Consider the following 26,489-nt stretch of genomic DNA (forward strand, 5'->3'; position numbering starts at 1 on the left):
CCACGTGTAACTGTGGCCAAACTGGGATTGGAACCCAGGACCCCTGACTTAATCTTCTGTTCCTTCTACTGTACCTGGCTGCCTCTTCTCCAGTTTCTGGAAGGAGAGGAGTAGGTAGCAATGGGTGTGCCAGGACACCCTCCAATGAGTACAGCTAAGTGCACGGAAAAAGTGCTCCCTTGGCCCCAGTACAGAGCAAGATATGGAGCAGTGGGGACCTAAGTGCCAGAATTCTGTCCTAGTTTTCAACTTTCCCCCACCAGAAAGCCCCATTTCCAGATCTGAATCCTCAGACTAAGGCTGAAAAGATGATTATGGAAGGGCCCATCGGCTATACTAGAGACAGGTGTCTGAAGGGGGTGGGGGGCTGGTCTTTGCCCATGGGTCCAGCTGGCAGTGCTCACCCTCGCTATGTGGCTGTCCCAGCAGCTTTCTCATTGTGACACTGTGGGAGAAGGGAAGGGGACAGGAATGCACGTGAGGGTCCAGGTATACCTGTCCATTCAGGCCACGTTGCTGACTGGCTGACACCATGCTGACCACATGGCTGACTTGGTGACTGCACGTGCCCCAGAACTGCACACGGGCACCTGGCTCACGAAATGACCACCCAAAGACTACTGACGGCCGTATGAGTGACAAGCTGGTGCACAGTCTGGCTGGTATGCAGGGCCAATGGCCTGGACCTAGTAGGTGCTTGATCAACATTTGCTGACTGGCTAGCCGGATGGCTAGCTGACTTGCCGTCTGCCTGCCAGTGTGTGTCTCTCTGATCGTCCGCCTGGGTAACCAGGCTCTGTTCTCTGGGGCCATACCTGGTGAATATCATCCATCCCGTTGCTTGCAAACTCAAAGATCAGGTCACTGGGCTGCAGGGTAATAGCCATGCTGTCTTCTCAGAGAGCCGAAAGCAGGGTTCACTGGGCCCTCTGGAGCTGTGGGGGTTTCTTGACGAACAGATGCTGTTCAGGTACTTTGGAGCTTAGAGCCTACAGCCCGAACCACAGGGAGATAGGGGGTGTAGAGAGCTGGAGTAGGTGGTGGCCTAAGCCAGGTTCAAGGCTGCATGCTGGGTTGGGCCAACCGCAGGAGTGACCTGTGGAGAAGGGAATCACAGGGTCAGTGAATCAGTCACCTTCCTTGAGCTTTGTCCCCACGACAGGACAGCCGACAGCCAGTCGAACCAGAGGGACCAAGGAGGCTTGCCAAAAGGGGAGGACAATGGGAGAAGAAAGGGGAAGAAGAAAAGAGGCAAGTAAAAAATGAAGGAAAAAGATGAAGTTAACTGAGTTACCTCCAGTGGGAAGTGGCTGAACCTCAGTGTCAGTCTAGGTCACCAGCATCTGCACCTGAGCTGGCCCTAAAGACACACAGCCTCCCTCCCTTCTCTCCTGCCTCCTCTGGAGAAGGTGACAGATAGAGGGACTTTGGGCTCTCTCCACCCCAAAGATTAATCCCCAGGGTGTGGCCACAAGGGAAATCAGGGCACCCCATCTGGCCTTATAGACGGCGCAGCAGCATGAAGAATCCTTAAAAGCCCCTTGGCTTGGAAAGAATCGTGTGTTCAGGGGTGTGGGAAGCGACACATGGCTGTGCCAGGTGCTCTTCCAGACTCTGCCTGGTTCGGTCTACCTCAAAAGTGGGGGCACTTAGCTCTGAAGGGCAGAGTCTAGAGAGGAAGAAATGTCTCTCGGTGGGGGTTGTGTTGTCAGAGCCAGCAGCTCTCCAGGAGGGGAGTCTTGGTCTCAGCCACGCCCCGACGGCCCCGAGACAGGCGGGGCACATGCCCTGTGCACTTATCGCTGCCCTGACACCGCTGCCGCCCACTGGAGAGGATGGCTTCTGAGCCTCGGGGAGGGGTGGGGGGTGTCCCTGCTCTTGCTTCAGCTTTGCTTTCAGTTTCAAGACTGAACTCTCACCCTGGGAACTTGTGAGGAGAGCCCCAGCTTGCGGAGGGGCCCACAGAACCTTCCCCATCCTGCAGGGCCGGCTCAGGACCTCCCCCCCTTTTCCAGGAAACCTGTCTGCTGCAGCCCGCATGTCTCTCCTCTCCCGGGCTCCCGGTGCCTCCGGAGCTCACAGTATGCAATCTCAGGCGCACACACGCCACCCAGGGCCATGCTTGCTGCTCTTCTAAGTGTGGTCTGCGGCGGCACCCAGGCTTACCTCCCAAAGCCTAGCTCCTGCTGCCATGGCCCTCCTGCCAGCCTGCTCTGCTCCTCTGCTCTCGAGCATGTGGGCTTTTACACCTCCAGGTACCACATCTTTGACCCTTAGGGTTGATTTTAATGGTACCCTTGTGTGTGCGTGCGCACGATGGGTCTACAAACAGCCCAGTTCAACCACCAGCGCCTGAAAAACTGGGTCCATGCACCATAGTCCGAGAGACACATTTGACTCCTACCTCCTTGACACACCTTTGGTAGTGTCGGGGTGGCAGAACCTTCTCCTGGCCCAGAAAGAAATGAGGAACTTTGGAGAGGGGCAAAGGGGAGGAAAGGGAGGAGGACCATGGGTGACCTCTCTGATGACCGCTCTCCCCCACAGAAGACACCCAGGCCTCTCCCACTTCCTTTCCGTTAGCCCACAGGGTTGGCTCCGCCCACTCTCCACCCCAGCCCTCACCCCACCCCCCACCCCACCCCCGCACCTTTCCACCCACCCTTAACAAAAAACTTCGAGAAGTCACTCAACTCAACCTGGCAGGTCTGAGTTTCCCTTTGGCTAAGGAGACAGCCCTGCAAGGACGAAGAGGAGGCCCTGGGGAAAACACAGTTCCACCCCTCCCGCCCTCACCCTACCCCCACCGGGCCCTGCCTGTGACCCTGTCTCCAGTGGCCCGCCCGAGAAGCCTCCCAGGGCCATTTATGCTTGGAAGGTCTGTCTCCTGTAGCCAAAGCGCCCCAAGGTTCGCATTCCGCAGCTCCCCGCCCTCCCTCAGGCCGGCTGTCTGCCCCCAGGAAGCATTCTCATACTAATCAAATGAAAGGGATCACTTTCACCTAATCCCACTTTGTCTAAACACGAAACTCTGGTGTCTGCTCCCTCTCCCCGCAACAAGGTCATTCCGCGGCAGCCCTTCCCTTCAGGTTTGCTCATTGCTTTGGCCTCTCTTGACAGATCAGCACTTCTTGTTTGCGAGTTCACTGCTGCTCGCTGCCTGCAGACCTTCCCTGTACCTTTCTCACCTCCCCCATTAGGCAGTGGCTTCCTTGAGGGCAGGGGCAACTGTGTTGGTCATCAGTGAAACGTTACCAAGCTGCACTGTGCTTGGCATGTGGCAGACACTCAATTTATGTTTGCAGAACAAACACATGAATGAATTAACGAACCAACGAAAGAATGAATGATACTAGTCAGTACCAGTGAGGTGTGTTTTCTGGGCAAGAAGTATATCCGTGTGTCCATTGTTTTTGGGGTAAGAGAGAGATGTGTGCTCTGGTCTGTGTTACATCTGGGTGTTTGTGCACTGTAATTTACAATGGGAGTTCTCACTGTGGGTGTGCATGCACACCATGGACTTACTTGTGTGCAGGGTGCGCGCACATGTCCCAAGTATGGGGATGTGTGCATGAGACGCTCTGTGGACCGGCAGAGCCACAAACTCAGTGGTGGGTCCCCCCTCCTCCAGTCCCGCCTTCGCAGAATGACAATGACAGACCGAGCTATGGCCACCTCCGCTGCTCCCTCCTGCCGCTTCCCAGGAAGAGAGCTAGCAGCAGAATATGTATGTGGCTCATGGGTTCTTGGGGTGAGTCCACCAAGGTCCACTCTGCTAAGGAGGTGGTGGGAGGGGGAAGACAGCACTGCACTGTACTGGATGGGATCCTTAGCCATCTGTGCAAAGAGAGGTTTGAAAGAAGAGGCTAATGTAAGTGCACTCTTTAAGTGTCCACACGTCTAAGGATCTAAATTCAGGACTGGGTTGGTGCAGGTTCTGCTGACCCAGGACTGTGAGAATTTCAAGGCTGCAGGACCCAGCACCCAAGGCTGATCCTGGTGTCTTGTTCTGCCCAAGCTCCAGCCTAAAGCTAGTAAGGTGAAGGAGTGTGGGCGGGGTGGAGGGAGGAAGTAGCTGTCCTACTTTTTTGGTCAAGGCAAAGAAAACTCCCTTCCCAGCCCCACCATGGAACCTTCTCCACCATAAAGTTTTGCCCTTTGCCCCTCCCCTGTCAGATGTTTGAGGATTTGAAAGTGAGAGGTGGGGAGAAGCTCATTTGCATGCTCACTCACTCTCCCCAGCAGAGGAGTGACCCCCCCCCAGTCCCTCAAAATAACCTCCCTCTCCCAGGAACCAGAAACCAAAAAAAAAAAAAAAAAAAAAAAAAAACCCACCACCACAGAAGGCCCGCCCTGCTGGAGGCCAGGGAGGCCTGAGAGGCCCACACCAGGGGGCTCTCCTCCCTGGTGTCCTTTCAGCTCTTCCAGGGCCTAGAGCCCTGGACACTGCCTTTACGGTGAGTGGGGCGCTAGGTGGGTATGCAGCACAGACACCCGGCTTGAGAAAGAGATGGGCCTGGGAAGTTTTCCACCCGCCCTGTCATCATACAGATCACAGCTGGCTCCAGTCAGAGTCTGCTCCCAGGGTGGCAAGAGCTCCACTCCCTTCACTCCCCTGGAGACCACTGCAGGATCCCTGGCTCCCAGGACCTTGTCCTACTTGCACTGAAAGCAAAGCGTCTGGAGAGCATATGGCTCCGGACACCGTGTGTGAGGAAGCGAGTGAGCCTGTGCCACAGGAGGGAGCAAGCAAGCGAGGGCGCCTACATCCCCAGCCTGCAAATGCACACCTCTGGCTCACTGTGGTTCTGACTTCATTTCAAAACCAAAATAGCAAAATAGAAGTGGTTTGGGCTGCTCCTGCGTCATCACAGCTGGGCCCCCTTCAGAAGTACAGACCCTTTCTGGGGCTGTCACTGGAGCGCAGTCAAGCAGTGTCCAGCACCCACCCATCTGGGCCTCCTCTGCATACAGGAAGCAGCCCCTATGTAAAAGCCACATCCACAGTCTCTGTGGAGTGAGTTTAAATCTACACCGGTTCAGCCACTGGCTCTCACAAAATCGCTAGTAACACCCGTGGCATTTTCACGCAGGCCAGGAAACATGGGGGCCAGATGGTCAGCCAGGCCACAAAGCAGAGTTCTCCTTCTCCAGTTCCTCATCCTCTCGGAGCCAGCCCTCACTCCTGAAATACCCAGCCCTCCATGAAACCTTTCTGGAATTCTCTGGAAAGGAAGTGACAATTTCCTTCATGCCATTTCCCACTCCCTCAGCGCCCCTCCCCCACAACCACAAACAAAATGGAAACTACCCCAGGAACAGCTGTACCCTCTACTTAAAAACAGCCCCTCCTCTGGCTAATAGTCATCCAGAAGCAAATTTGCATGCTGCGCCATGTGACCAATGGTGTGTACTTAAGAGACAGAGGGCCAGAGCCAGGGGTCCAGTCTGTAGCCTTGGACAGAGCCGAAGTAACTGGTCTGTGGGATACCCCCTACAACCTTGACCCTGATCTTCAAGCCAAACCCTCCTCCTTGAGCAAATGCGCAGTGAAGGGGCCCCAGCCACAACTATTTTGTCAGCTCCTTCTCCTCTATTCCTTTCTTTTCACCACCCCCTTATGAGATGAAATCAGGAAGAGGAGGAAAAACATAAAGGTTTTGCAAGGTCTGTTGGTTGGGGTTTCTCTTTGCTTATTTACAAGAAACCCAGTTTCCTTCCTTGGCCCACGGTCACTGCTTGCTTCCAGCATAGGGCTTGCCACAACTCCGATGGTGAGGGAGGCCCAGAGCTCATCTCCAACTGCCCTTATCCTTTATCTGCTCTACTTTTGATTCTACCTTCCCAGGCCCTGAGCTGTCCCAGTGGAGGGGCGATTAGGGCTGCAGGAGATGGTAGGTCCCCTCTTTCTCCAGAAGACCCATAAGCTCACCCATGGTGTGTGCCACCCAGGTTTCGAGGAGGAGGAGGGAAGCCCTCATCTGGCTGTATCCCAACCCGACCTGAGACCCCGGAAAAGGCAGCCATCTTTCTGGGCTGTGGCTTCTGTCATCCTTATTGAGGGTGAGGGCTAAGGGTAATCCAGGTTTAGCAGATGCTCACTAGGGAGTCTCGGGTGAATGAAGATGGTGGTGGGAAAGCACTTTGGAAATTAAAAAACACTCATCCAGATGATGAGTTTCAGGTGACCCCCAGAGAGCAAATGGGGCTTGGGGCCCCATTAAGGCCCCAGAAGTCCCCCATTGGCTCGAGAACATAGACAACTGGAGACTTCCAGTTGTTGGCTTTGAAGGGGCAGGCCCCTCACTGGGGTTGGGGGTCCCTGCAGGCAGGGGCAGGTTGCTCTGGTTGAAGCAGTGCTCCCAGGCCCCTGTCCTAGCTGCCTTCACCCCACCCCAACACTTTCGGTTGTGGTTATGTGGCAAGAAAGGCTCTACAGAAGCCCCAGTAGGGGAGCAGGGTCAGGGGGAAGGGTTACTGACGGAACCTATTTCCCCAGCAGCGCTGACTCCCAGGGGCCTTGCCTGAGAAAGCCAAAAGAGCACCCCCTGGAGGTGCCTGCGGCCACCACACCCTCATCTCTACCACTCCAGGGGCCTCACCAAGAGAGTCACTAAGCTCTTCTGGGAAATGAGGGACAGGCCAATGACAAGGAGAACACACAACAGGAAAGAAGGCAAAGTCGAGTCCAGAGCAACTACTGAATGAACCCCAGTTCGGTGGGCTGCCAGCCACAGCCTAGGAGGGGACCCCAGAAGTCCCTGCAGATCATAAGGGAGAAGATCCAGCTTTGCCTTGGGGTTTAGTCAGGTGATCTTCCTCCTCTGTGAAATGGGGACACTGTCCCTAGCTCAAAGAGTTGTCACGCAAGGCCAGTGAGTTCATGTGGGTGAAAACTTTGTTATGTCCCAAACGTGTTTTTCAATTTCCTGGTGTGATTGGTGTCTTTTTGGCTACAGTCACTCATCAAACATTTGGCATATCTTTGCCTGGATGGACAGGAAGACAGGACATGGAGGTGGTGGGATGAGATGAAGGCGAGGGAGGACATAACCACAGCCATGAAACTCATGGGAAAGGGAGGAAAGCAGCTTGACTGTGCGGGAGGGGGGTTGGCTGAGGGATCAGGGATATCAGTTGGATAAGGGCATAGGCCCAAGATCCACCAGGTGGTGGGATTGGGATTTGAACTTGATATACACAGCGACTAGGAGTTCCTGGAGATTCTTGAGCAAGGCAGGGCATAAAGCAAGCCGTTCTTTAGGTAGGTCCCTTTGGTATGAGTGTAGGAGTGGAGTGGATGGAAGGAGATCTGGTGGGGCAGCTGGAACACAGGAGGCGAAGCCCAAGGCCACTCCAAGGGAATAAAATGACAGATTGTGGGGTAAGACAGTAGTTGTGGGGACCCCAAGATGTGGAGCCTGCGGTAAAGAATGTTAAAAGATATGAAGTGATTGGGACAGGAAAGATGGCAGGAGAATGAACTCAACTTGGGCAGTTTGAAGTTGGGATCATCTTGAAAAAAAACCCAGATGGAAAAAAAGAGGACGTGGACATTTTGCGCGCGTGCGCGCGCGCGCGCGCACACACACACACACACACACACACACACACACACACACAGCATCAGCAGGAGGGACCGCTACAGGCCTTCAGTGGCCAAAGGAGTAGGCCTGGCCTGGTGAGGCTGGCAAGCCAGACACAGTCCCATGGCAGAAAGTGGCCTGCGATGAATGAAAGGCGGCTTCAAACGGCACACACCCCACCTCTGCCTAGGAAGGCCTGCTTATTTCCATAGGTGGGGTAACAGAAACACTGACCAGAGACTAATTAAATTTATTAGTGGGTTTTCTAGAAGCTGGGGCAATCTGTGGCTCGGCACCAACAGGATATTAAGTCAGATAACTTTTATTGAAGGGACAGTGTTCTTTCTCAAAGCCCCTGCCAGCGCGTGCCCTAGAAACTAAAGTGGAGGCTCCTTGCTCAGATCTGGGACTACCCCAGGCAGAAGGGGCTGGGCTGGGTTCGCTGCCTGCTTGGCGGGGGGAGGGGGTCCCTTTCAAGTGCCCCATTCCCCCACAGGCCACTTCCCAGGCCAGCAAAAGCAAAGGGAAGTCCGGTGTTGCCTGCACAGAGGGGAAGGTGCAAGGCTGAGGTAGAAAGACAGCTTGTTGGGGTGCAGGCAAATAGGGAGGGCAGCTTCAGTTCTGATGTCACCGTGAAACCCTGGGGTTCCTCCTTCCCCCTCACCTACACTACTCAAAACCTCTTCATGACTCAGAGTCCCACGATATCAAAGTAAAAAGGGGCCTGAAAGATCATGGCATCTATCCCTCGTGTCATCCAACTAGAGACAACAAGTTCCCGAGGGAAGAGAAATGACTTGCTCAAGGTCACACAGCCAGTCATTATGACTCCCAGGTGACCTTTCTTCCTCTCCTTCTCATTGTCTCTCAGCATCCTCAGTAAAGCCAACCCTTTCCTCTGGTGAGACCAGACAGCGGCCAGAGCCCCAGGGCTGGCAAATAACAATGAGGCCACACGTGTGCAGAACACATTTAACTTTTGCAGCAACTTCCCCACCTTCAGGCCTTTGCTCACACTGTGCCCTGGGTTTGATAGGCCCTTCCCCAATTTCTGCAGCCCTAATTCCCACACAGTATTCAAGATCTGAAGCAAATGTCACCTCCTTTTCATAGCCTCACCTGCTTCCTCCCCACCAAGTACATTCTCTCCTCCTCCTCCTCCTCCTCCTCCTCTTCCTCCTCCCAACACCTGAGCTTGACTTCTTAGACCAAAGTATGGGTTGGCAAACTATGGCCCATGTGCCAAGTCCAGCCTATCATCTGTTTGGTATGGCCCATGAGCTAAGAATGGCTTTTACATGTTTTAATGATTTGGACAAAAATAAACAGAAGAATAATATTTCATGCCATGTGAGAATTACACAAAGGTCAAATTTCAGTGTCCACAAATAAAGTTTTATTGGAATGCAGCTATGCTCACTCGTTTACGTGTTGTCTGTGGCTGCTTTTGCATTGTAAGTTGAGTTGTGACAAGAGTTCATATAGTCCACAAAGCCTAAAATATTTACTATCTATCCTTTGCAGGAAAAGTTTACTGGCTCCTGGACTAAAGGCTTCACTCCCCTTCAGTGTGAAGAGGTTAAGTTCATTTCTGAGAAGAATGTCACAGAGCACTCAGAAGGCATCAGGAGGGAGGTGTGGAACACCAAATACAAACTCGGCAGGTTGTCATCAGAAAGAAAATCCTGGCCCTGTCTCTGCCCATGGTGTGACCTTGGGCAAGTCACTTCTGCTTTGTGGGCCTGTTTCCTCAGCTGCACAATGAGGGGGTTGGACTGGAAAGTCAAAGCCCTTTCTTGCCCTATGATTTAGAGTCAGCAATCTGTTGCATTTCCAACTCATGCAGTTTTGTGCAGGCAGTCTTGATCATTTTCTCTCAGAATAAGAGCTTACAGAAGGTTCCCCTGCCCAGCTGTGGTTTTCCGCTGCCACTGTGGGCCCCCCTCACCCCATATTCACCTGCCCCGCCCCACCCTTCCCTTCTAGCTGACCTGACTGCCCTTCTCTCTGAATTCCTCTCCCATCAAAATAGAAATGGCTTCCTCTGAGAGCCCCCCACCCTTCCAATCCGGTGGGCAGGAGTATCCATTTTTTGTGGGGGGAGAGGCAGGGAAAGAAGGGCTCTCAGCTCTCCCCAGCCTCTCAGGGCCCACAGCAGACAGGCAGTGAAGCAGGGGATAGGGCCAGCTCTCACCGCACCCCTACTCTGCCAGAGGAAACAGCCCCTCTCTGCCACTTCCTGTCCCAGGGGTTTGAGCAGTTTCCCCTTCAGGGCCTGCGGGGCCCTCCTGGCCCCGCCCCTGCCCCACACAGGTCAGAAAGTGCAGAGAGGGGAGGGGCCCTGCGGGTGAGGGGGGAGGATCCCTCACAGGAAGGCTGAGGAGACAGCTGTCTACACAAGGGGACACCCCAGCAGCTCCACTGCCAGCCTGCTAGAGCTGGGGGCATGGGGACTGCGAGGGAGTAGGAGCTGTCTCTGCACACCCTCTCCGGTTAGTGGATGAGTAGAAGTGAGTTTATCACTTTACCTAGCTATCACCTTGAGGGGGCGGGTGCAGAATGAGCCAGGCCTTGGAGGATTGGATAAAAGACCCGACTGTATGCTCAGGTCAATGTCCACCTGGAGCTGATCCTCAGCCCCAGGTGGCTTGGGATGGAGCGATGGGCTGAAGCAAGAGCCTGGGGAAAACAGGCCGACAACAGGGGTTAATTGGGAGGGGCAGGTGACAGGGAAATCAATGCCACTTCACAACTTTGCATAATTTTGTCCCTAGCACCAGTGGACAGAGACAACAATGGAGAGCAAAGTACAGTAACATGTGGGCCAAGGGTAGCAGCATTTTCTGGGTGATAGAACAGGAAGCTATCACATTCCATACCTGCTACTGACTTGGTTTTTTTCTTTTTTTTTAAGTTTATTTATTTTGAGAGAGAGAGAGAGGCCGAGAGAGGGAGAGAGAGAATTCCAAGCAGGCTCCGCATTGTCAGCACAGAGCCTGATGCAGGGCTTGATCTCATGATCTGTGAGATCACGACCTGAGCTGAATTAAGAGTTGGATGCTAAACCAACTGAGCCACCCAGGCGCCCCATACCTGCTACTGATTTGCTGTGGTGACTTCCACTTGTAAATACCTCCCAGTTGCCCTTGCAAGGTGGGGCTTCCAGAACTGGGGTGATGTGCCTGTGAGGTATCCTGCAGGCATGTGACCAGCTCTGCCAGGCCCTTCCAAAGCAGTGGGTCAGAGAAGCAGTGGAAGCCTGAGGCCCTGGACCTCTGCCCAGTTGCCAGTGCTCCTGGGGACAGGTTAGAAGTACGTGATGATGGTTCTAGAAGCCTTGACGCCTGGGATGGGGGGCTCATAGTGGATAGATACAATCACTTTGGTCCCCCCATGTTAATATTGTTCCATGAAGTCCGAGGTGAGAGAAGTTAAGGGGACTCCTACACGTGATGGTACTGGGTAAGCTGACAAAAAATGGATGGGAAGATGGTCTTGACACCTCTCTCAGTTCTGAGATTTTTTTCTCAGCTCTTGCGACTTTGGCCAAGATCCCTGCCCAGCCAGGCCGCCTGTCAAGAGAACAAAGTCTCTCTTTTCCCTCTCCCTCCACACACCCCAGGGCAAATAGGTCCCAGTGCCCCAGTGATAGGGCCCCACACAAACTTGCTTCTCCACCCCCAGAATTTGGAGCGAGCACTGCTGCACAGCTGGTATGGGGGACGCCAAGGAAGCCTTGGAGACAACATCTGGATGAGCACCTGGGCTTCTGCCAGCCCCTCCCTACGTCTGCAGTGCAAACCCAGGGCCAGGGCTTGGTTACAAGCCCAACTCAAAGCTGGTGGCACGTGTTTGGAAAGCACATCTAGACTGGAAGGAGGGGGTGGAAGCACTTGAGAGCAATGCCAACTCAGGGCAAATGCTTGCGAGGCTGGCACAGATCTGAACTATCGCTGGCTGGGATGGCGGGTGTGGCCACTGTGGTCTCACCATGGGCCCGTTGCAGGAGGAGCAGAGGGGTGTGGTACTTGTTTAAACGTGGGTAAGATTTTCTTTTTTGCCCTCTGATATCACTTGAAGTTGTTCCGTCTGCATCTGGGGAAAGGGGCCAAACAGTAAAACTTACAGGGTGACAGGGTGGAGCGTAGGGAAGGTGGCAGGGATTTACATTTATTGGGTACGAGCTGTAGGGTTGGTGTTGTGCCAGGCACTTTACATAGCCTATCTCCTTTCATTCTTAACAACATCCTTACAATGTAGCTAGTCAGTGGCAGAGCTGGGGTTTGAACCTAGGTTGATTTCCAACTACTACACTCTCTTAACATTGTTTTCAGTGAACTCTCTTTTGGTAATAATAGTATTTTAATAGTTTATTTTATTTTTTTAAATTTATTTTGAGAGAGAAAGCGTGAGCATGTGTGCAAGTGGGGGAGGAGCTGAGAGAGGGGTGGGGGCAGGGGAGAGAGAATTCCAAGCAGACTCCACATTGTCAGTTCTGAGCCCAGCACAGGGCTGAACTCACCAACCGCAGGACCATGACCTGAGCCGAAGTCAGACGCTTAACCCACTGAGCCACCCCAGTGTCCCTTAATAGTTCAGTTTTAAAAACAGCAAAAGTGAGGCTCAGAAAGGACTAGGTGACATGACCAAGGTCACACTTCCCATCAAAAATGGAGGCAGACCTTTTTTCAGGCAGCAGGGATGATGGCGGACATTCAGACAGAGAGTGCCTATCAAAAGCAGCTGACCATCTTTCAAAATAGGAAGAGGGTACTGCTTGGAGACTCTGGAAAAAAGAAGCTCCCACAATATGACAAACACATTGGTCTGGGTTTCAAGACGCTCAAGGCCTTTAAGGGCACCTATACGGACAAGAAGTTACCCTTCACTGGTAATGTCTCTGAGGGCAGATTGTATCTGGTGTGGTGACCAAGATGAAGACGCAGAAGACCACTGTCATCCACCAAGACTACTTCCACTACATCTGAAAATACAACTGCTTCGAGAAATGCCACAAGAACATGTCTGTACACCTCCAGATTGGTAACAGTGTCACAGTGGGTGGCTGCCAGCCCTTAAGTAAGACTGAGCGCTTCAAATGCTTAAGGTCAGCAAGGCTGCCAGCAAAAAGCAACTCCAGAAATTCTGAGACTAGATATCTGCTCATACCTCTAAACAAAATAAAGTGATTTTCCTAAGCAGATTAAAAAAAGAAAAGAAAAGAAGGGGCGCCTGGGTGGCTCAGTCGGTTAAGCGTCTGACTTCAGCTCAGGTCATGATCTCACAGTCCGTGAGTTCAAGCCCTGCGTCGGGCTCTGTGCTGACAGCTCAGAGCCTGGAGCCTGCCTCGGATTCTGTGTCTCCCTCTCTCTCTGCCCCTCCCCCGCTCATGCTCTGTCTCTCTCTCTCTCTCTCAAAAATGAATAAATGTTAAAAAAAAATAAAAAATAAATAAAAAAGAAGAAGAGAGGCAGAACTCAAACCCAGGCCTGTGTGCCCTTGATCTCAAAGCCTGCGCCTTTCCCACTGTCCCATGCTGGTGATCATTTGCTCAGATCCCTAGCCCAAGGTTTGCTCACAACACCCAACTTTGAATGTTCAGAACCTCTGTGATGCCCCTTCAACAAAAGCTTCCCAGGTCTGTGACCCATCCCCCTCAGGGTCTCAATCTGAAGCAAAGCTCCATCTAATAAGTGAATTCTAACTTTCTGGGCCAAGTCTGCACCAAAATAGTTACAACTTGAGCTCCTGTGGCCAGATATGGAGGAAGGGTACATGGAATAGGAGGCTTCCAGCTCTGTTGATGAAGGAGGCTGTCTCTATTCCTGTACCTCAAAGGGCCTACTGTTGTCAGAGAGTTCCTGGATCCAGACCTGGAGTGATCATGTCATGGTCCCTGCCCCATAAATATACACTTGCTCTCAGCTTACACATAATGTAAGTCTGGGTTCTTATCTCAGGGTGTTGATTCATTCACATGTTTATTCAAACATTTATGGGAAGTCAATCCTGAGTACCTCATAGACGGCAGGCCCATGGCCAGGGACTTAACACCAGGCCCACCCTTTTCTTTTCTATGTAGGGTCTGTTCATTTTTTTAAATTTTATTTGAGAGAGAGAGAGAGACAGAGAGACAGACAGAGAGAAAGAGAAAAAGAGAGAGAGAGTATGTGTTGTGTGTGTGTGTGTGCGCGCGCACACACACACACATGAGCAGGGGAGGGGCAGAGAAAGAGAGGGAAACAGAGACTCCCAAGCAGGCTCTGGGCCGTCAGCCCTGAGCCCGATGCAGGGCTCAATCCCATAACCCTGGGATCATACCCTGAACCGAAATCAAGAGTCAGATGCTCCACCAACTGAGCCACCCAGGTGCACCTGGTACGGTCTCTTCATCTCTAAGTTCCCAGTAAGCTGGGTTAGCCCATATGCCTAAATAATATTGCTGGGTTTTTCTCCCCAAAATACATCTATAACAGGGGCGCCTGGGTGGCTCAGTCGGTTGGGCGGCCGACTTCGGCTCAGGTCATGATCTCGCGGTCAGTGGGTTCGAGCCCCGCATCGGGCTCTGTGCTGACAGCTCAGAGCCTGGAGCCTGTTTTGGATTCTGTGTCTCCCTCTGTCTGACCCTCCCCTGTTCATGCTCTGTCTCTCTCTGTCTCAAAAATAAATAAACGTTAAAAAAATTGAAAAAAAATACATCTATAACAAATATCTCTCCATAACTGAGGCCCAGAGGTTGGCAGCAAATGGGAAGTGATTGCTAATGGGTATAGAGTCTCTTTATGATGAAAATCTTCTATAATGGATTGTGGTGATGGATACAACCCTGTGAGTATACCAAAAGCCACCGAACTGTATACTTTGAGTGTATAATTGAGTGAACTGTATGGCATTGAACTAAATCAAATTAAACTGTTATTTAAAACAAACAAGCAAACAAAAATGAGGCCCAGAGAGGGGCAGCAGTTCACTCAAGACTATGTGCAAGTTGCCAGAGCAGCTCAGGCCAGACTCCAGGTCTTCTGATTTCTGATTTTGAGGCTCTTGCCTTCTATCAGAGTCCTCACAACCCTAAGCAAGGATAAATGCTGAGGTTCAGTGATTGTGCAAAGCTGGGCCAGCCTCATGCAGGAGGGCTGGTGGCTGGACCTTAAGCAATAAGGTAGGCAGTAGAAAATGCTGTAGGCCAGGGACTTTCATTTAGGTCTGCCATGAGCATCACCAAGTGCCTGTCGCTCTCTGGACCCCACTGTCCCCATCTGTGAAGTGAAGTGAATGAGTTTGATGGTCCCTTGCAAAAGGCTATATACCAGCTCTGACCCTCTCAGGTTCTTTTTTTTTTTATTTAACTTTTTAATGTTTATTTATTTTTGAGAGAGAGAGAGGGAGAGAGACAGAGTGCAAGTGGGGAGGGACAGAAAGAGGGAGACACAGAATCTGAAGCAGGCTCCAGGCTCCGAGCTGTCAGCACAGAGCCCAATGCGGGGCTCGAGCTCACAGACCGTGAGATCATGACCTGAGCTGAAGTCGGATGCTTAACTGAGCCACCCAGGCGCCCGTTACCGTCCGAGGTTCTAATTATAAAGTACTGCAAGATGCAACAGAATGGCGTGTCAGATATGTGCTTCTTCTCCAAGAGCTGCAGGAGGTCTTGGACACAATTAGGTGTTCCAAGTGATGCCCTTCACTGATAGTGATGACCAAGACGTTCCTGTGAGAGTCAGATTGTCTCAGACAATTCCACTGCTGAGTTTCTGCATGGGAGGTGGGTAGCTTGGTCCTGATTTTCCCCCACCAGCAGTGTTAGGTGGGAGAATAAGCCCTCCTAGAGACCCAATGATCATGTCCTTTGGAGATATCAGGCACCAGGTTCTTGGCCTGGTGCCCAGGCAGCCCCACCTTGTGCTGAGCTTGCCTCCTTGGTGGAGGGAGTGATTGCTGATGGTCTAGCCCCTGCTGGACAGGATGTTTCCACATCAAACCCCACTTCCTGCAGCTAGGCCTGGGCTCCGGTTCCCCCCTTCTCCTGCCATCTGGTCGCCTGCCCTCTGCCCCCTCCCCTTGCTGGGTGTTTACAGGCTGTCTTATCAGCCTGGGGAATCTGTGCCTCACCCAGTCGGCTGCCCCGCCCTGCCCAGCCCAGACAGTCTGCCCAGGGCCCTACCTGCCCGTGGTTTCGCCATTGCAGGCACACGAGTCTGGAACCCCCTTACACCCCTGGCAGGCAGGGGGTGTGGATGAAGTCTCGCTGCCTGCCAGAGTGAAACCTGAATATTCATAGTGCTTTATCCACCTTGCCCAAGCTGGGGGAGGGCAAGCATTCTTTGTATATTGTCATCATCTCTATCTGCAGGCTATGGGGACAGGAATGAGGTGCTTGGGTCACTGAGAAGGACAACTTTGGCCTGGAGGCCTTGACGGCTCTTCTGTTCTCCACCAAGAAGAGATGAGCATGGGCAACACCAGGCTCTGAGAGTACCCGCATGTTTTCTTTTTTCTAACTGAGGAAAACTGTAAACACTCCAAGCTAAAGGTGGGACAGAATGAAGGGTCATAGGCTGAACCCGGTGGAGGAAGGAAGGCTGGGGAATCTGTAGGTATGGCCTTAGCCAATCCATGCTGACATCAGAGTTTCATAAGGCCCACACTGTCTCCATCCTACCCTGGGATCTGCTCACCCACTAAAGGCTAAGATAAGGCCAGGGCTAACTAAGCACTAAGTCCAACAGCTTTCCCTGGGAACATAAGGGCTTAGATTCTTCCATCAAATAAGTTTGAACCAAGGAGGGGGACAGGGATGGGGACAGCAGGCAAATGAACAAGCTGCAGGTGATGGATATGCCTTCTAGAACTTTGGGCTAAGATCCTGAAAGTTCAAGTTCTGACCTGTCCATAAGCAGGTCTCACAGGGACACAGCCTGCTTGGTAAAGCTGACCAAGCCCCACAGTAAGAATCAAAGCCACAGTCCAAACCCAGCTCATCTTTCAGGAGCTTTCATGTTGTTTGCTGATAAATCTATTAAAATATACTTAGGCAGGGGCACCTGGGTGGCTCAGTGGGTTAAGCGTCTGACTCCTGGTTTCGGCTCAGGTCATGATCTCACAGTTCATCAGTTCGAACCCCGTGTCTGGCTCTGCATTAAGTGCAGAGCCTGCTTGGGATTTTCTCTCTACCTCTCTCTCTGCCTCTCCCTCATTTGCTCTCTCTCTCTCTCTCTCTCTCAAAAGTAAATAAATAAACAGTAAAAAAATAGATTTAGGCAGTAGATTGCAACATTCTCACTTAAGATAAAATGCCATACTTCAAAGAGATTTATGCGACTGTGTCCTTCTAGGCCCCTGGGATAGAATTCAATAGTTTGGGGCGCTTGGGTGGGAAACTTTGGAAAGACTCTGCTAAGGCAATTTTGCCATTAATGGACTATGTAACCACAGGCATGTCAAGTCATGTGGCTCTCACAGACTTGGGCCTCCTACCCTGCTCTGCACTATAGATCTCATGCTGCCCAGCACTCTTCTGACTGACCATGGTAGCAGTCAAGACTCCATAAACCACCATCCCATCTCCCCAGGAATGACTTCCCCACCACTCTGAAAAATCACAAACTATTTCATGTCAATGTGTTAATGGGTGACATTAGGTTAATGTGTCACCTCTCTCCTTAACACATTTCCCTTTAAAAGGCCATCTGGAGTTACCCTACCCTAACCTAAAGAGTGGCTCTGGGGCAATAGTGGGGGCAGGGGAGCCAGGCAGGTATTTCTTGATGGCGCTGCCTCCTCTCACACCATTAGCCGTGGAGCAATCCGGCCTTCACCATCTACTCCCCCCACCTGTGGTCCATGTGAGGAAGCTGTATAGAGTGGATACGAAAGCCTTAGAAAGACTAACAACCAGGCCTGGTGCAACAGAAAGCCCACTTGACTGGGACTGAGGAAGAGTAAGTCCTAGTCACGGCTCTGCCTCTGCCTAGCTCCTCCCTCAGCCTTTGAGCCAGCACCAACTCCTACTCCAGGGCACACATTTAGATCAATGGCTGTGGCCATACCAGCTGTACTCCACAAAGCTTTACAGTCCAAACTCATCTGCTTGGTTTCCAAAGGTCCTTCACAGTCTGACTCCACCCTACCTACTCAGCCTTGTTTCCCATGATTTCCCAACTCAAGCCTGGGCTTCAAGCCCAGTGGTCTCCTCATGGTCCCCTGAGGGAACATTCCAGGCTCATTCACGGAGTTTCTCAGGCTTGCCATGCCCTTGCTGCTCTGTTTTGGTTAATCAAATAATGCCCATCCAGCAAGGTCCCATCCAAGCTCCCCAAACACATGGAGCTGTTGATACCCTGATAACTAGACTGTACGCCTATGGAGCCCCCTTTTCTAGATGCTAGCCCAAATTCGACCACAGGAGCTCTTAATGCCACACAGGCTTGAACTACTCTTTATTTCATGTGTGTATCTTGTTTCCCCAATAGGCAGTCAAATCCATGGAACCAAGGCCTAGCTCATCTTCTCCTGATTCTAGCACAGGCCTGGGCATTCGTGAATTAAGTTCATGTGAAGTCTCTTCAAGTGAAATCTCTAAAATAGAGATCCCGGGTCCTGACTGATCTGAGAGCCACGATCTATGGGTGGCATTAGGAATAGAGTTGGGGGACAAAGGTCTCCAGTCTCAAACATTACTTGTCCCCTCTTGCTCCATGAGTCTGTTTAGGGAAACACACGCTAGCTAGAGTCATTTATTCCAAGCGGCATCAAGAAGGCGGTTGGTGATCAATCAGATCATCACCAAAGCATTCTCTCTTTGTACAAAACCACAGTGTTTCCACCCTGGGCATATTGGGTGCTGATCTGATCACTGGACCCTCTGGAAAGATTTCATGATTCTGGATCAGGTCTAAGACCTAAAATGATTCAGAAGAACAGGGAGTGAGGATAACTATATGAAGACAAGCTTTTCTGTGTTGTTGGTTTTTTTTTAAACAGGGGTTTTTTTGGTAATTTTTTTAATGCTTATTTATTTTTGAGAGAGAAAGAGAAACAGAGTGCGAGCAGGGGAGGGGCAGAGAAAGATGGAGACGCAGAATCCGAAGCAGGCTCCAGGCTCTGAGCTGTCAGCACACAGCCCGACGCGGGGCTCAAACTCACAAACCATGAGATCATGACTGGAGCCAAAGTCGGATGCTCAACTGACTGAGCCACCCAGGCGCCCCAAGACAAGCTTTTCTTAAAAAATGTTTATTTATTTTTGAGAGAGAGGGTGGTGTGGGGCAGAGAGAGAAGGGGACAGAGGATCTGAAGCAGGCTCTTGCTGACAGCAAGCCCAATGTGGGGCTTGAATTCACAAACTGTGAGATCATGACCTAAGCTGAAGTTGGACACTTAACCAACTGAGCCATCCACATGCCCCGAAGACAAGTTTTTTTTTAGAAGAGGCCTTATGTTGTCCAGACAGAAAAGGTTGAGAAGGGATATGATTGGCATCTACAAAATGATGTATGGAGCAGATAATCATGGGCCCAGTCACCAAAAATGGTTTGTAAATGAAGGGCAAATAATAAATAGTCCTATTTTGCAAATACATAAGTTTGTGAACTTTGGAACTCTTTAGTTGAAGAATATCAATGAAAAGATCAAGCATCTTCTTTTTTTTAAATTTATTTACTTATTTTGAGAGGGAGACAGGGAGAGAGAGGGAGGGGCAGAGAGAGACAATCCCAAGCAGGCTCTGCACTGTCAGTGCAGAGCCCAACATGGGCCTCGAACTCACAAGCCACGAGATCATGACCTGAGCCGAAATCAAGAGTTGTACACTTAACCAACTGAGCCACCCAGGCACCCCTAAGCATCTTCTAAATGACAGTTACATCAGGGTCATCCATGGTTATAAAACAAGATCACAAAAGCACAACCAAACATATCTGTTATAACAATTACTGCAAATAGGGTAAATTCAAGTGTTAAAAGAAAACGATATTGACAATCTCATTCTAAACTTCATGTGGAATTGCAAAATAATTAAAATAAGCAAACACAACTTTGAAAAAGAACAAAGTTGGAAGGCTAACACTACGTGATGTCAAAAATGATTACAAAGTTAAATTAATAAAAAAATTGGCATTGGTGTAAAGATAAATAAATAGATCAATCAGTGGAACAGAATACAGAGTCCAGAAATAAGCCTACATATATAATGACAGCTGCAGTAGCCTAACAATAGCTTTTTCAACAAATGGTACTAGAGTGATTGGATATCTATATGTAAAAAGAGAAAAAATAAATTTGGATTCAAACCTCTTGCCACATAGAAAAATTCACTCAAAACGGATCGAAAGACCAAAATGTAAAACCTAAAACTATAAAACTTATAGAAGAAAACATAAGACAAAATATGTGACCTACAGCTAGGTGAAGAGTTCTTAGATACAACACCAATAGCATGATCCATAAAAATAAAAATTGATTAGTAGGACTTCATCGATATTAAAACCTTCTGCTCTTGGGGAGTGTGGGTGGCTCAGTCGGTTAAGCGTCCGACTTCGGCTCAGGTCATGATCTTGCAGTTTGTGAGTTCAAGACCCATGTTGGGCTCTGTGCTGACAGCTTGGAGCCTGGAGCCTGCTTTGGATTCTGTGCCTCCTTCTCTCTCTCTCTCTCTGCCCCTCTCTGCTCACACTCTGTATCTCTCTCCTTCAAAAGTAAATAAACATTAAAAAGATTTTATAAAAATTAAAAAGAAAAAACTTCTGCTCTTCAAAAGACGCTGTGAAGAGAATGAAAAGGCAAGCCAGGGACTGGGGGGTGGGGTGGGGTGGGAATCTTTACTAAGCATGCATCATCTGATAAAGGTCTTGTATCTAGAATGTATAAAGAACTGTCAAAACTCTAACACGAAAAACAAATCAATTTTCAAACAGGCAAAAGATTCAAACAGATACGTCACCAAAGAAGATATATTGGTGACACATAAGTATATAAAAAGATGTTCAACCTCATCCATCATTAGGGAAATACAAATTAAAACCACAATGAGATACCACTGCACATCTATTAGAATGGCTAAAATTAAAAAGACTCGCCAAGTGTTGGTGAGGGTGCGGAGCAACCAGAACTCATACACTGCTGGTGGGCGTATAAAATGGTGCAACCACTTTGGAAAACAGTTAGACAGTTTCTTAAGAAGTTGAACCTACAACTATTGCATGATCTAGCCATTCCAGTCCTAGGTATTCAACCAAGAGAAAAGGACATATATATAGCTATACAAAGATTTGTACACAGATGTTCATAGCAGCTTTGTTTGTAATAGCCCAACACGAGGAGTGGGGAGGGAGGGAAGCCACCAAATGTCTGTTGACCAATGAATAGATAAACGATGTATCATATGTCCATACAATGTGACGTTATTTAGCAATAAAAAGGAATGAAATACTTATGTATATAACAACATGGACATGCTGACTGAAAGAAGCCATACAAAAGGAGACAACATGCTACATGATTCCATTTATATAGAACTCTAGAAGATGCAAACTGTTACAATGAGTCATAAATAAGCCCTGGAGCTCTAATGCACAGTATAGTGAATATAGGTAACAATATTGTATTGTAATTATCAAACTTGCTGGGAGACTAAAGTCTCTTACTCCTACACAGTCTTGAATTGCTCTTTAATCACTAAAAAAAAAGGGTAATGATGTAACGATAGAAGTGCTAATTATCATTACAATGGCAACCATATTACAATATGCAAATAGCCCACTATGGGGCTAAGTGCATGTGTATTACTAAAGTTCTAGAATTGGGTTTAGATCCTTCAGAGCAGGGGGCTGGGTCTGCTGTGGTTGGGTTATTTTTTTTTTTAACATTTATTTATTTTTTGAGAGAGAAAGAGACAGAGCATGAGCAGGGGTAGGGGCAGAGAGAGAGAGAGAGAGAGGAAGACACAGAATCCAAAGCAGGCTCCAGGCTCTGAGCTGTCAGCACAGAGCCCGACCGTGAGATCATGACCTGAGCTGAAGTCAGACGCTTAACCCACTGAGCCACCCAGGCACCCCGGGTTTTTTTTTTTTTTTTTTTTTTTTTTTTTAGGATCAGAGTGGCGCCAAGAAACTGGTCACCTAATGTAACAGACAGGTGTTTTCTGGGCATGGATTCTCACAGAATCAACACAGCTGAACTAGCCTGTTTTATCCTCTGGGGGCAACATGGGAAAAAAGACTGATTATCTCCTAAATCTATGTCTAAGTACCTCCTTGCTATCAGGTCATCAGGAATTTGGGGAGGTTAAGACTAATTGCCCACTCTCCCATCCCCCAAGGCCTAGCAGTTCTAAACCTGAGGGGTGGAGACAAAGGCACTGAGTAAGTGGCTCAGGAGTGGTCCATGGGTGGTCTAATTTATCCTGGGCAAACACGATCCACTTAATAGCAGATGGAACCTCCAAGGTACTTTCTGGGAGGCCTCTGGAATGGAGATGGCACTCAGCACCCTGGGAATTCTTCTGGGCAAAGGCAGTGCCCCAGCTACAACCCAAGGCCTCTGGGCATTAGCCCCGAATGGATGCATAATCTAATTCTAGTAAAAGGAGGGAGAAAGTGAGCAGCGGTTGGCCAGTTGGCTCCCAGAATTCAACACTCAGCAGGGTAATAATAACAAACCGATGGTTGCTAAATACTTGCCAGGGATGGAACATGAGGCCTTCTCTCAGAGGAACTAACTTAACTCTTATTCCAACAGCCAATGATACTCAAGATGAAAGTGGCAAAGAGATAAAGATGGCAATGTGAATAAAGGCACTAAAGACTTGCTTTTTGCTCTTCACAGCACCACCGCCTGCCACATGGAAAGACTGTATGTTGCACACACACGTCTTCTTCCATATCCCCTCCTTCTCCAGTGTGATGGCAGAGCTAACAAAGGGTTAGCAGAAAGATACGGGAAATCTCCATCTCAGTTTTAGGAATGGGTATGGCAGGCCCTGCCAGTACTGCCAGAGAAGCGATGGATCCCTGGAGTTGGCAGAGTCAAGGGTGTGTGAAGGGGTAAGTGACAACAAGCACAACATCAGCCACAGGAATAATAGCAGCTAACACCTATCCTATTGGGCAGGAACTATGGGCCAGGCACCATGCTGAGCGCTTCACATGCCTTATCTCATTTAATCCACATTCTAACCCTGGCAGGTGGGCACCGGGACCCAGAGCGGTTAAGTGACTAGCCCAAACTCACACAGTCAGTAAGTGGCAGGTCTGGAATATGGACACAGAGAGCCTGTGCTCTTCCCCCTTCTAGACAACACGCTTCACTGGAAGTATATTGGGTTAGCCTGGAAGAAGAAAGGAAGCTTCTGGAAGGGCAGGTGAACTGAGAAGCAGGAAGTACCAGCACTGGGACAATAAAATGGTCCATCAAGAAGGTGGGAACCTAAGGCAAAGCTTGCTCAACCCAGGCAGGCTGCTTAGCCTCTTTCTTCTCGTTGGTTCAAGAAACGTTCCAGTACTTTCCCTTACAGACCCTCCTGCATGAAACACCTTTCCCTGAGCCTCCTTCTCCTCTGATAGAAGGCTGGAGTCTCTGCCAAGAAACTCACCTTAGAACATGATTTCCCAGCCAAGAAGTCAGGGCACTCTGGTGTGTCCCTGTGGTGTTGCCATGTGCTGGGGAGGGGGCAGGGAAAGAGGGCAGTGAGACAGAAAAAAATGATGCGGGGGAGGGGGGATGTGTGTGTCTGGGTGTTTTTCTCCAGTTAAACCCAACAAGAGCCAAGTTCCTCTCTACACTCAGCGATGGGAGACACAGAAGCAGCAGAACAAATATATGGCTAGTCCTTGCCCTTGTCTGCATGGTCTGGGCAGAAACCTGTGGGACTCTCTAGACTCTTCGGTTCCCAAGCTGGCTGAGGAAATGAAAATCTCTGTCTTCCACCTGAACCTCCAGGCTTCCAGAGAAATCCCAGAACTCCTGGGAAAGGTGGGACCCAACCAGGCCAAGCCTGCTGTGAACACTACTGGTGTATCAATCTTCCCGTGCATTTGGTGCCTTCTACCTCTCTTCCCCTCTTTTCCCCAGGGTGTGTGTGTGTGTGTGTGTGTGTGTGTGTGTGTGTGTGTGTGTTGGTGGGGGTGGGGTAGCTCAAAACAAAATCCCTTCAGGTTGGGTGGCGAGGAAGCCTGCCTACCCTTTGTGTCTTATCAGTACACGCTGGGCTCCCAGTCTGGGTCGGCCACTTTCTATCTCTCCTTGGAGGGGAGATCAGGGGTTTGCTCCGAGCCACCCACACCCCCTGACCTGGTCTTTTATGTGACATGCATTTGCCAAACAATTATCCAGACTTCGAAGGTCAGCCTGCAGCCAGGGGAGACAGAGAAAGGCGTCTTTTCTCCCTTTTCTGCGCAGCCAAATCTCCCCCACGCCGACCCCTCCCGCTTCAAGGTCTAGCTGGATTTGAGCCTCGGACCTCACAAAGCCTTCCCTCCCTCCTCCAACTGCCGACCTCAGAGCTCTGGCCGCCTCTGGCCCCTGCTCTGAGGAGCACAATTAGCACCTGACCAGTCGCGGTCCAGGCTACTTGTCCTCGCCTCTGATCATTTCAGGGTCTTAGTCATCTTTACACCACCACCTCCTCTGCTGTCTCCTCCACAGTGCCTAGCACAGGTTGGGCACACAGTACGTGTTAATAAATGGCTGTTGAATTGAAACTCGGCAGCCCCTATGAGGTCAGAACCCTCAGGAGCACCCCGACCAGCAGTTCCTTGGCAACCAGCGCCGGGGCCTGAGCTATAGGGCATTACTGGCGTGGCCACTATTATAGACCATGTGAGGCTCAGCGGCCAGAGATTTGCAGGCGGGTTGGTGTTGATGAGAAAAGCCTCTGACCTCTAGGAAAGCGCCCATAGGATTCTGGGTACCTCGGATGAGTTTCCTTTCTCCCCTGCAGAACTAGTTTTCAGTCTGAGAACCACAAAGGAAATAAATTGGCAGCGAAGCCAGAAACCTCTTTGCAGCTTAGAAATCCTGGAGAGATAACCAAGCCCAGGTTGGGGTCAGGCCCAAGCTTGAGGACAGAAGGCTGCCGGAGGCCCTTCCCAGCTCAGCAGGAGATCTCTGGGGGGTGCATGGCAGGGGGATAGAGGGGTGTTTGGGGGTGGCCCTAAGCAATGCCATCCTCCCTGGAACCCAACAAATCAGGCCACTGAATGCTCACCACCTGCAGCCCATGAAGGAAGCAGGTCTCCCTTCCCCATCATTCATCCACATCCCAAGGCAATTCAGGTGATGCATCCAGACCAGAACCCAGCCAGGGTTCCCTGGCAAGGAGAAGCCTCCAAGTCTGGGGCGCCTGGCTCCTCACACTAGCTCAGATATTCGAGGCTGGCTTTGGATTATGCGTATTTATATAGATGAGTAGCCACTCTCCCTGGCTCCCTCTCACACCCCACACCCCACATCCCAACTCTGGCCTGCAACAGAAGGTATACACAATCCTGGAAGGCGGGTGGTGTCTTCTTCACCTCCATTATTTTCCTCACTGCCACTTCATTGATGCCTGCTACCATGACTGGCTCTCTGCAAATGTTTGCTGAGTGGAGTCTCAGTTTTAGGCACTGTATTAGAAAACACCATAATGCTAATTCATGCTCACTATGTGCCATATGCTGTTCTAATAAGCAGCTTATGTGTATTGATGTACTTGATCTTCAGAGCATCCTTATGAAGTAGGGCTCATTTGAAAGATGAGGAAACAGAGGCATACAATTGCTTGGGATCGCGTAGCTAGTAAATAACAAAGATGGTTTTATTTATTTATTTATTTATTTATTTATTTATTTATTTAAAATTTACTTACTTATTTTGAGAGAGAGAGAGAGAGAGAGAGTGAGAGAGCGCAAGTGTGGAAGGGGCAGAGAGAAAGAGAGTCCCAAGCAGGCTCCGCACCACCAGTGCAGAATAGAGCCCAACACAAGGGCTTTAACTCATGAAAACCACGAGATCATGACCTGAGCTAAAGTCAGACACTTAACCAACAGAGCCACCCAGGCGCCCCCAAAGCTGGGTTTTAGACCCAGACAGTCTGGCTCTAGGGATGGAAGATAAAATGAGAAAGTTGGGGGCTGCGGGGTGGGGAGTGGCAAGGCCCAAGGCCAAGCTTAGGAGCAGGGATTTCCCTGGGAAAGCAATCCCATCAGCCTGCGCCTGGCTGGGCCTCTTCAGAGACAAAAGCCCTGAATTTTGCAGGCTTGGGACATATTGGATATTCTATCAATCAGGCCTATGAATGACAGACCACAGCACCTTCATGTTTAGATCCCAATTTAGAGAAGACAGAAGCCACTGAGCCACCACTTAGCACTAGGCAGGGGGAGAGTGGATTTCAGGCCCCCAGTTTGTCCAGGGGTGGGCGCCAGTTCCTGAGCAACCACCGAGCAAACAGTGTAGCAGTGGGAGGAATGCCAGACATAGTTGCAAACAAGCCACTCCTTCGGCTCACAGCTAGAGGCTGGGTGAGGGTGGCAACATGGAGCCTGCTCAACACCACCCCCCCCCAAACATCCCAGGTTTTGAATCGAACCCAGCCCCAGAAATAACCCACATGCAAGGCAGCCTCTTCCCCACACAAGTCCTCCAAGATAGTTAAGTCCTTCACTTAACTCAAGACAGCTCCCCCACTAGGCTGTTCCTGCTCTGGGTCCACTGAATCAATGGTTGAGAAAGCACCTTATAACCACGTAACTAACTGCTATAACCATGTAACTGCGTGGAAGGATTTGCATTCTTGCCGGGCATACGTGTTCCCTAGACATTTTTAGTGCCAAAGTGTCCTGTCTCCCCAAAGGGGAGAGCTAGATCTGTTCCCTTCAACCCCGTCCAACCTGGCACTCAGGCTAGGGGTCAGCTTGCAGGGGG

At 50.3% G+C, this 26,489-nt stretch overlaps 1 protein-coding gene and 1 pseudogene across 2 annotated transcripts in view; one reads left to right on the forward strand and one right to left on the reverse strand.

The window, feature by feature from the left end:
* ELF4 (E74 like ETS transcription factor 4) overlaps window positions 1-26,489 on the reverse strand; it is a 42,038-nt gene that overhangs the window by 13,847 nt on the left and 1,702 nt on the right. For both annotated transcript variants that reach the window (XM_047081941.1, XM_047081942.1), the window contains exon 2: window positions 816-1,096. In XM_047081941.1, coding sequence (XP_046937897.1) covers window positions 816-887 — 72 coding nt within the window. In that variant the 5' untranslated portion in view covers window positions 888-1,096. The remainder of the gene's footprint in view (window positions 1-815; window positions 1,097-26,489) is intronic.
* Window positions 12,291-12,735, forward strand: LOC124513910 (40S ribosomal protein S11-like; annotated as a pseudogene).

This window comes from Lynx rufus, unplaced genomic scaffold (assembly GCF_022079265.1).
Source record: "Lynx rufus isolate CCGP_SWC_20201006 ecotype Redwood Valley unplaced genomic scaffold, mLynRuf1.p SCAF_19, whole genome shotgun sequence".
NCBI classification, from domain to species: Eukaryota; Metazoa; Chordata; class Mammalia; order Carnivora; family Felidae; genus Lynx; species Lynx rufus.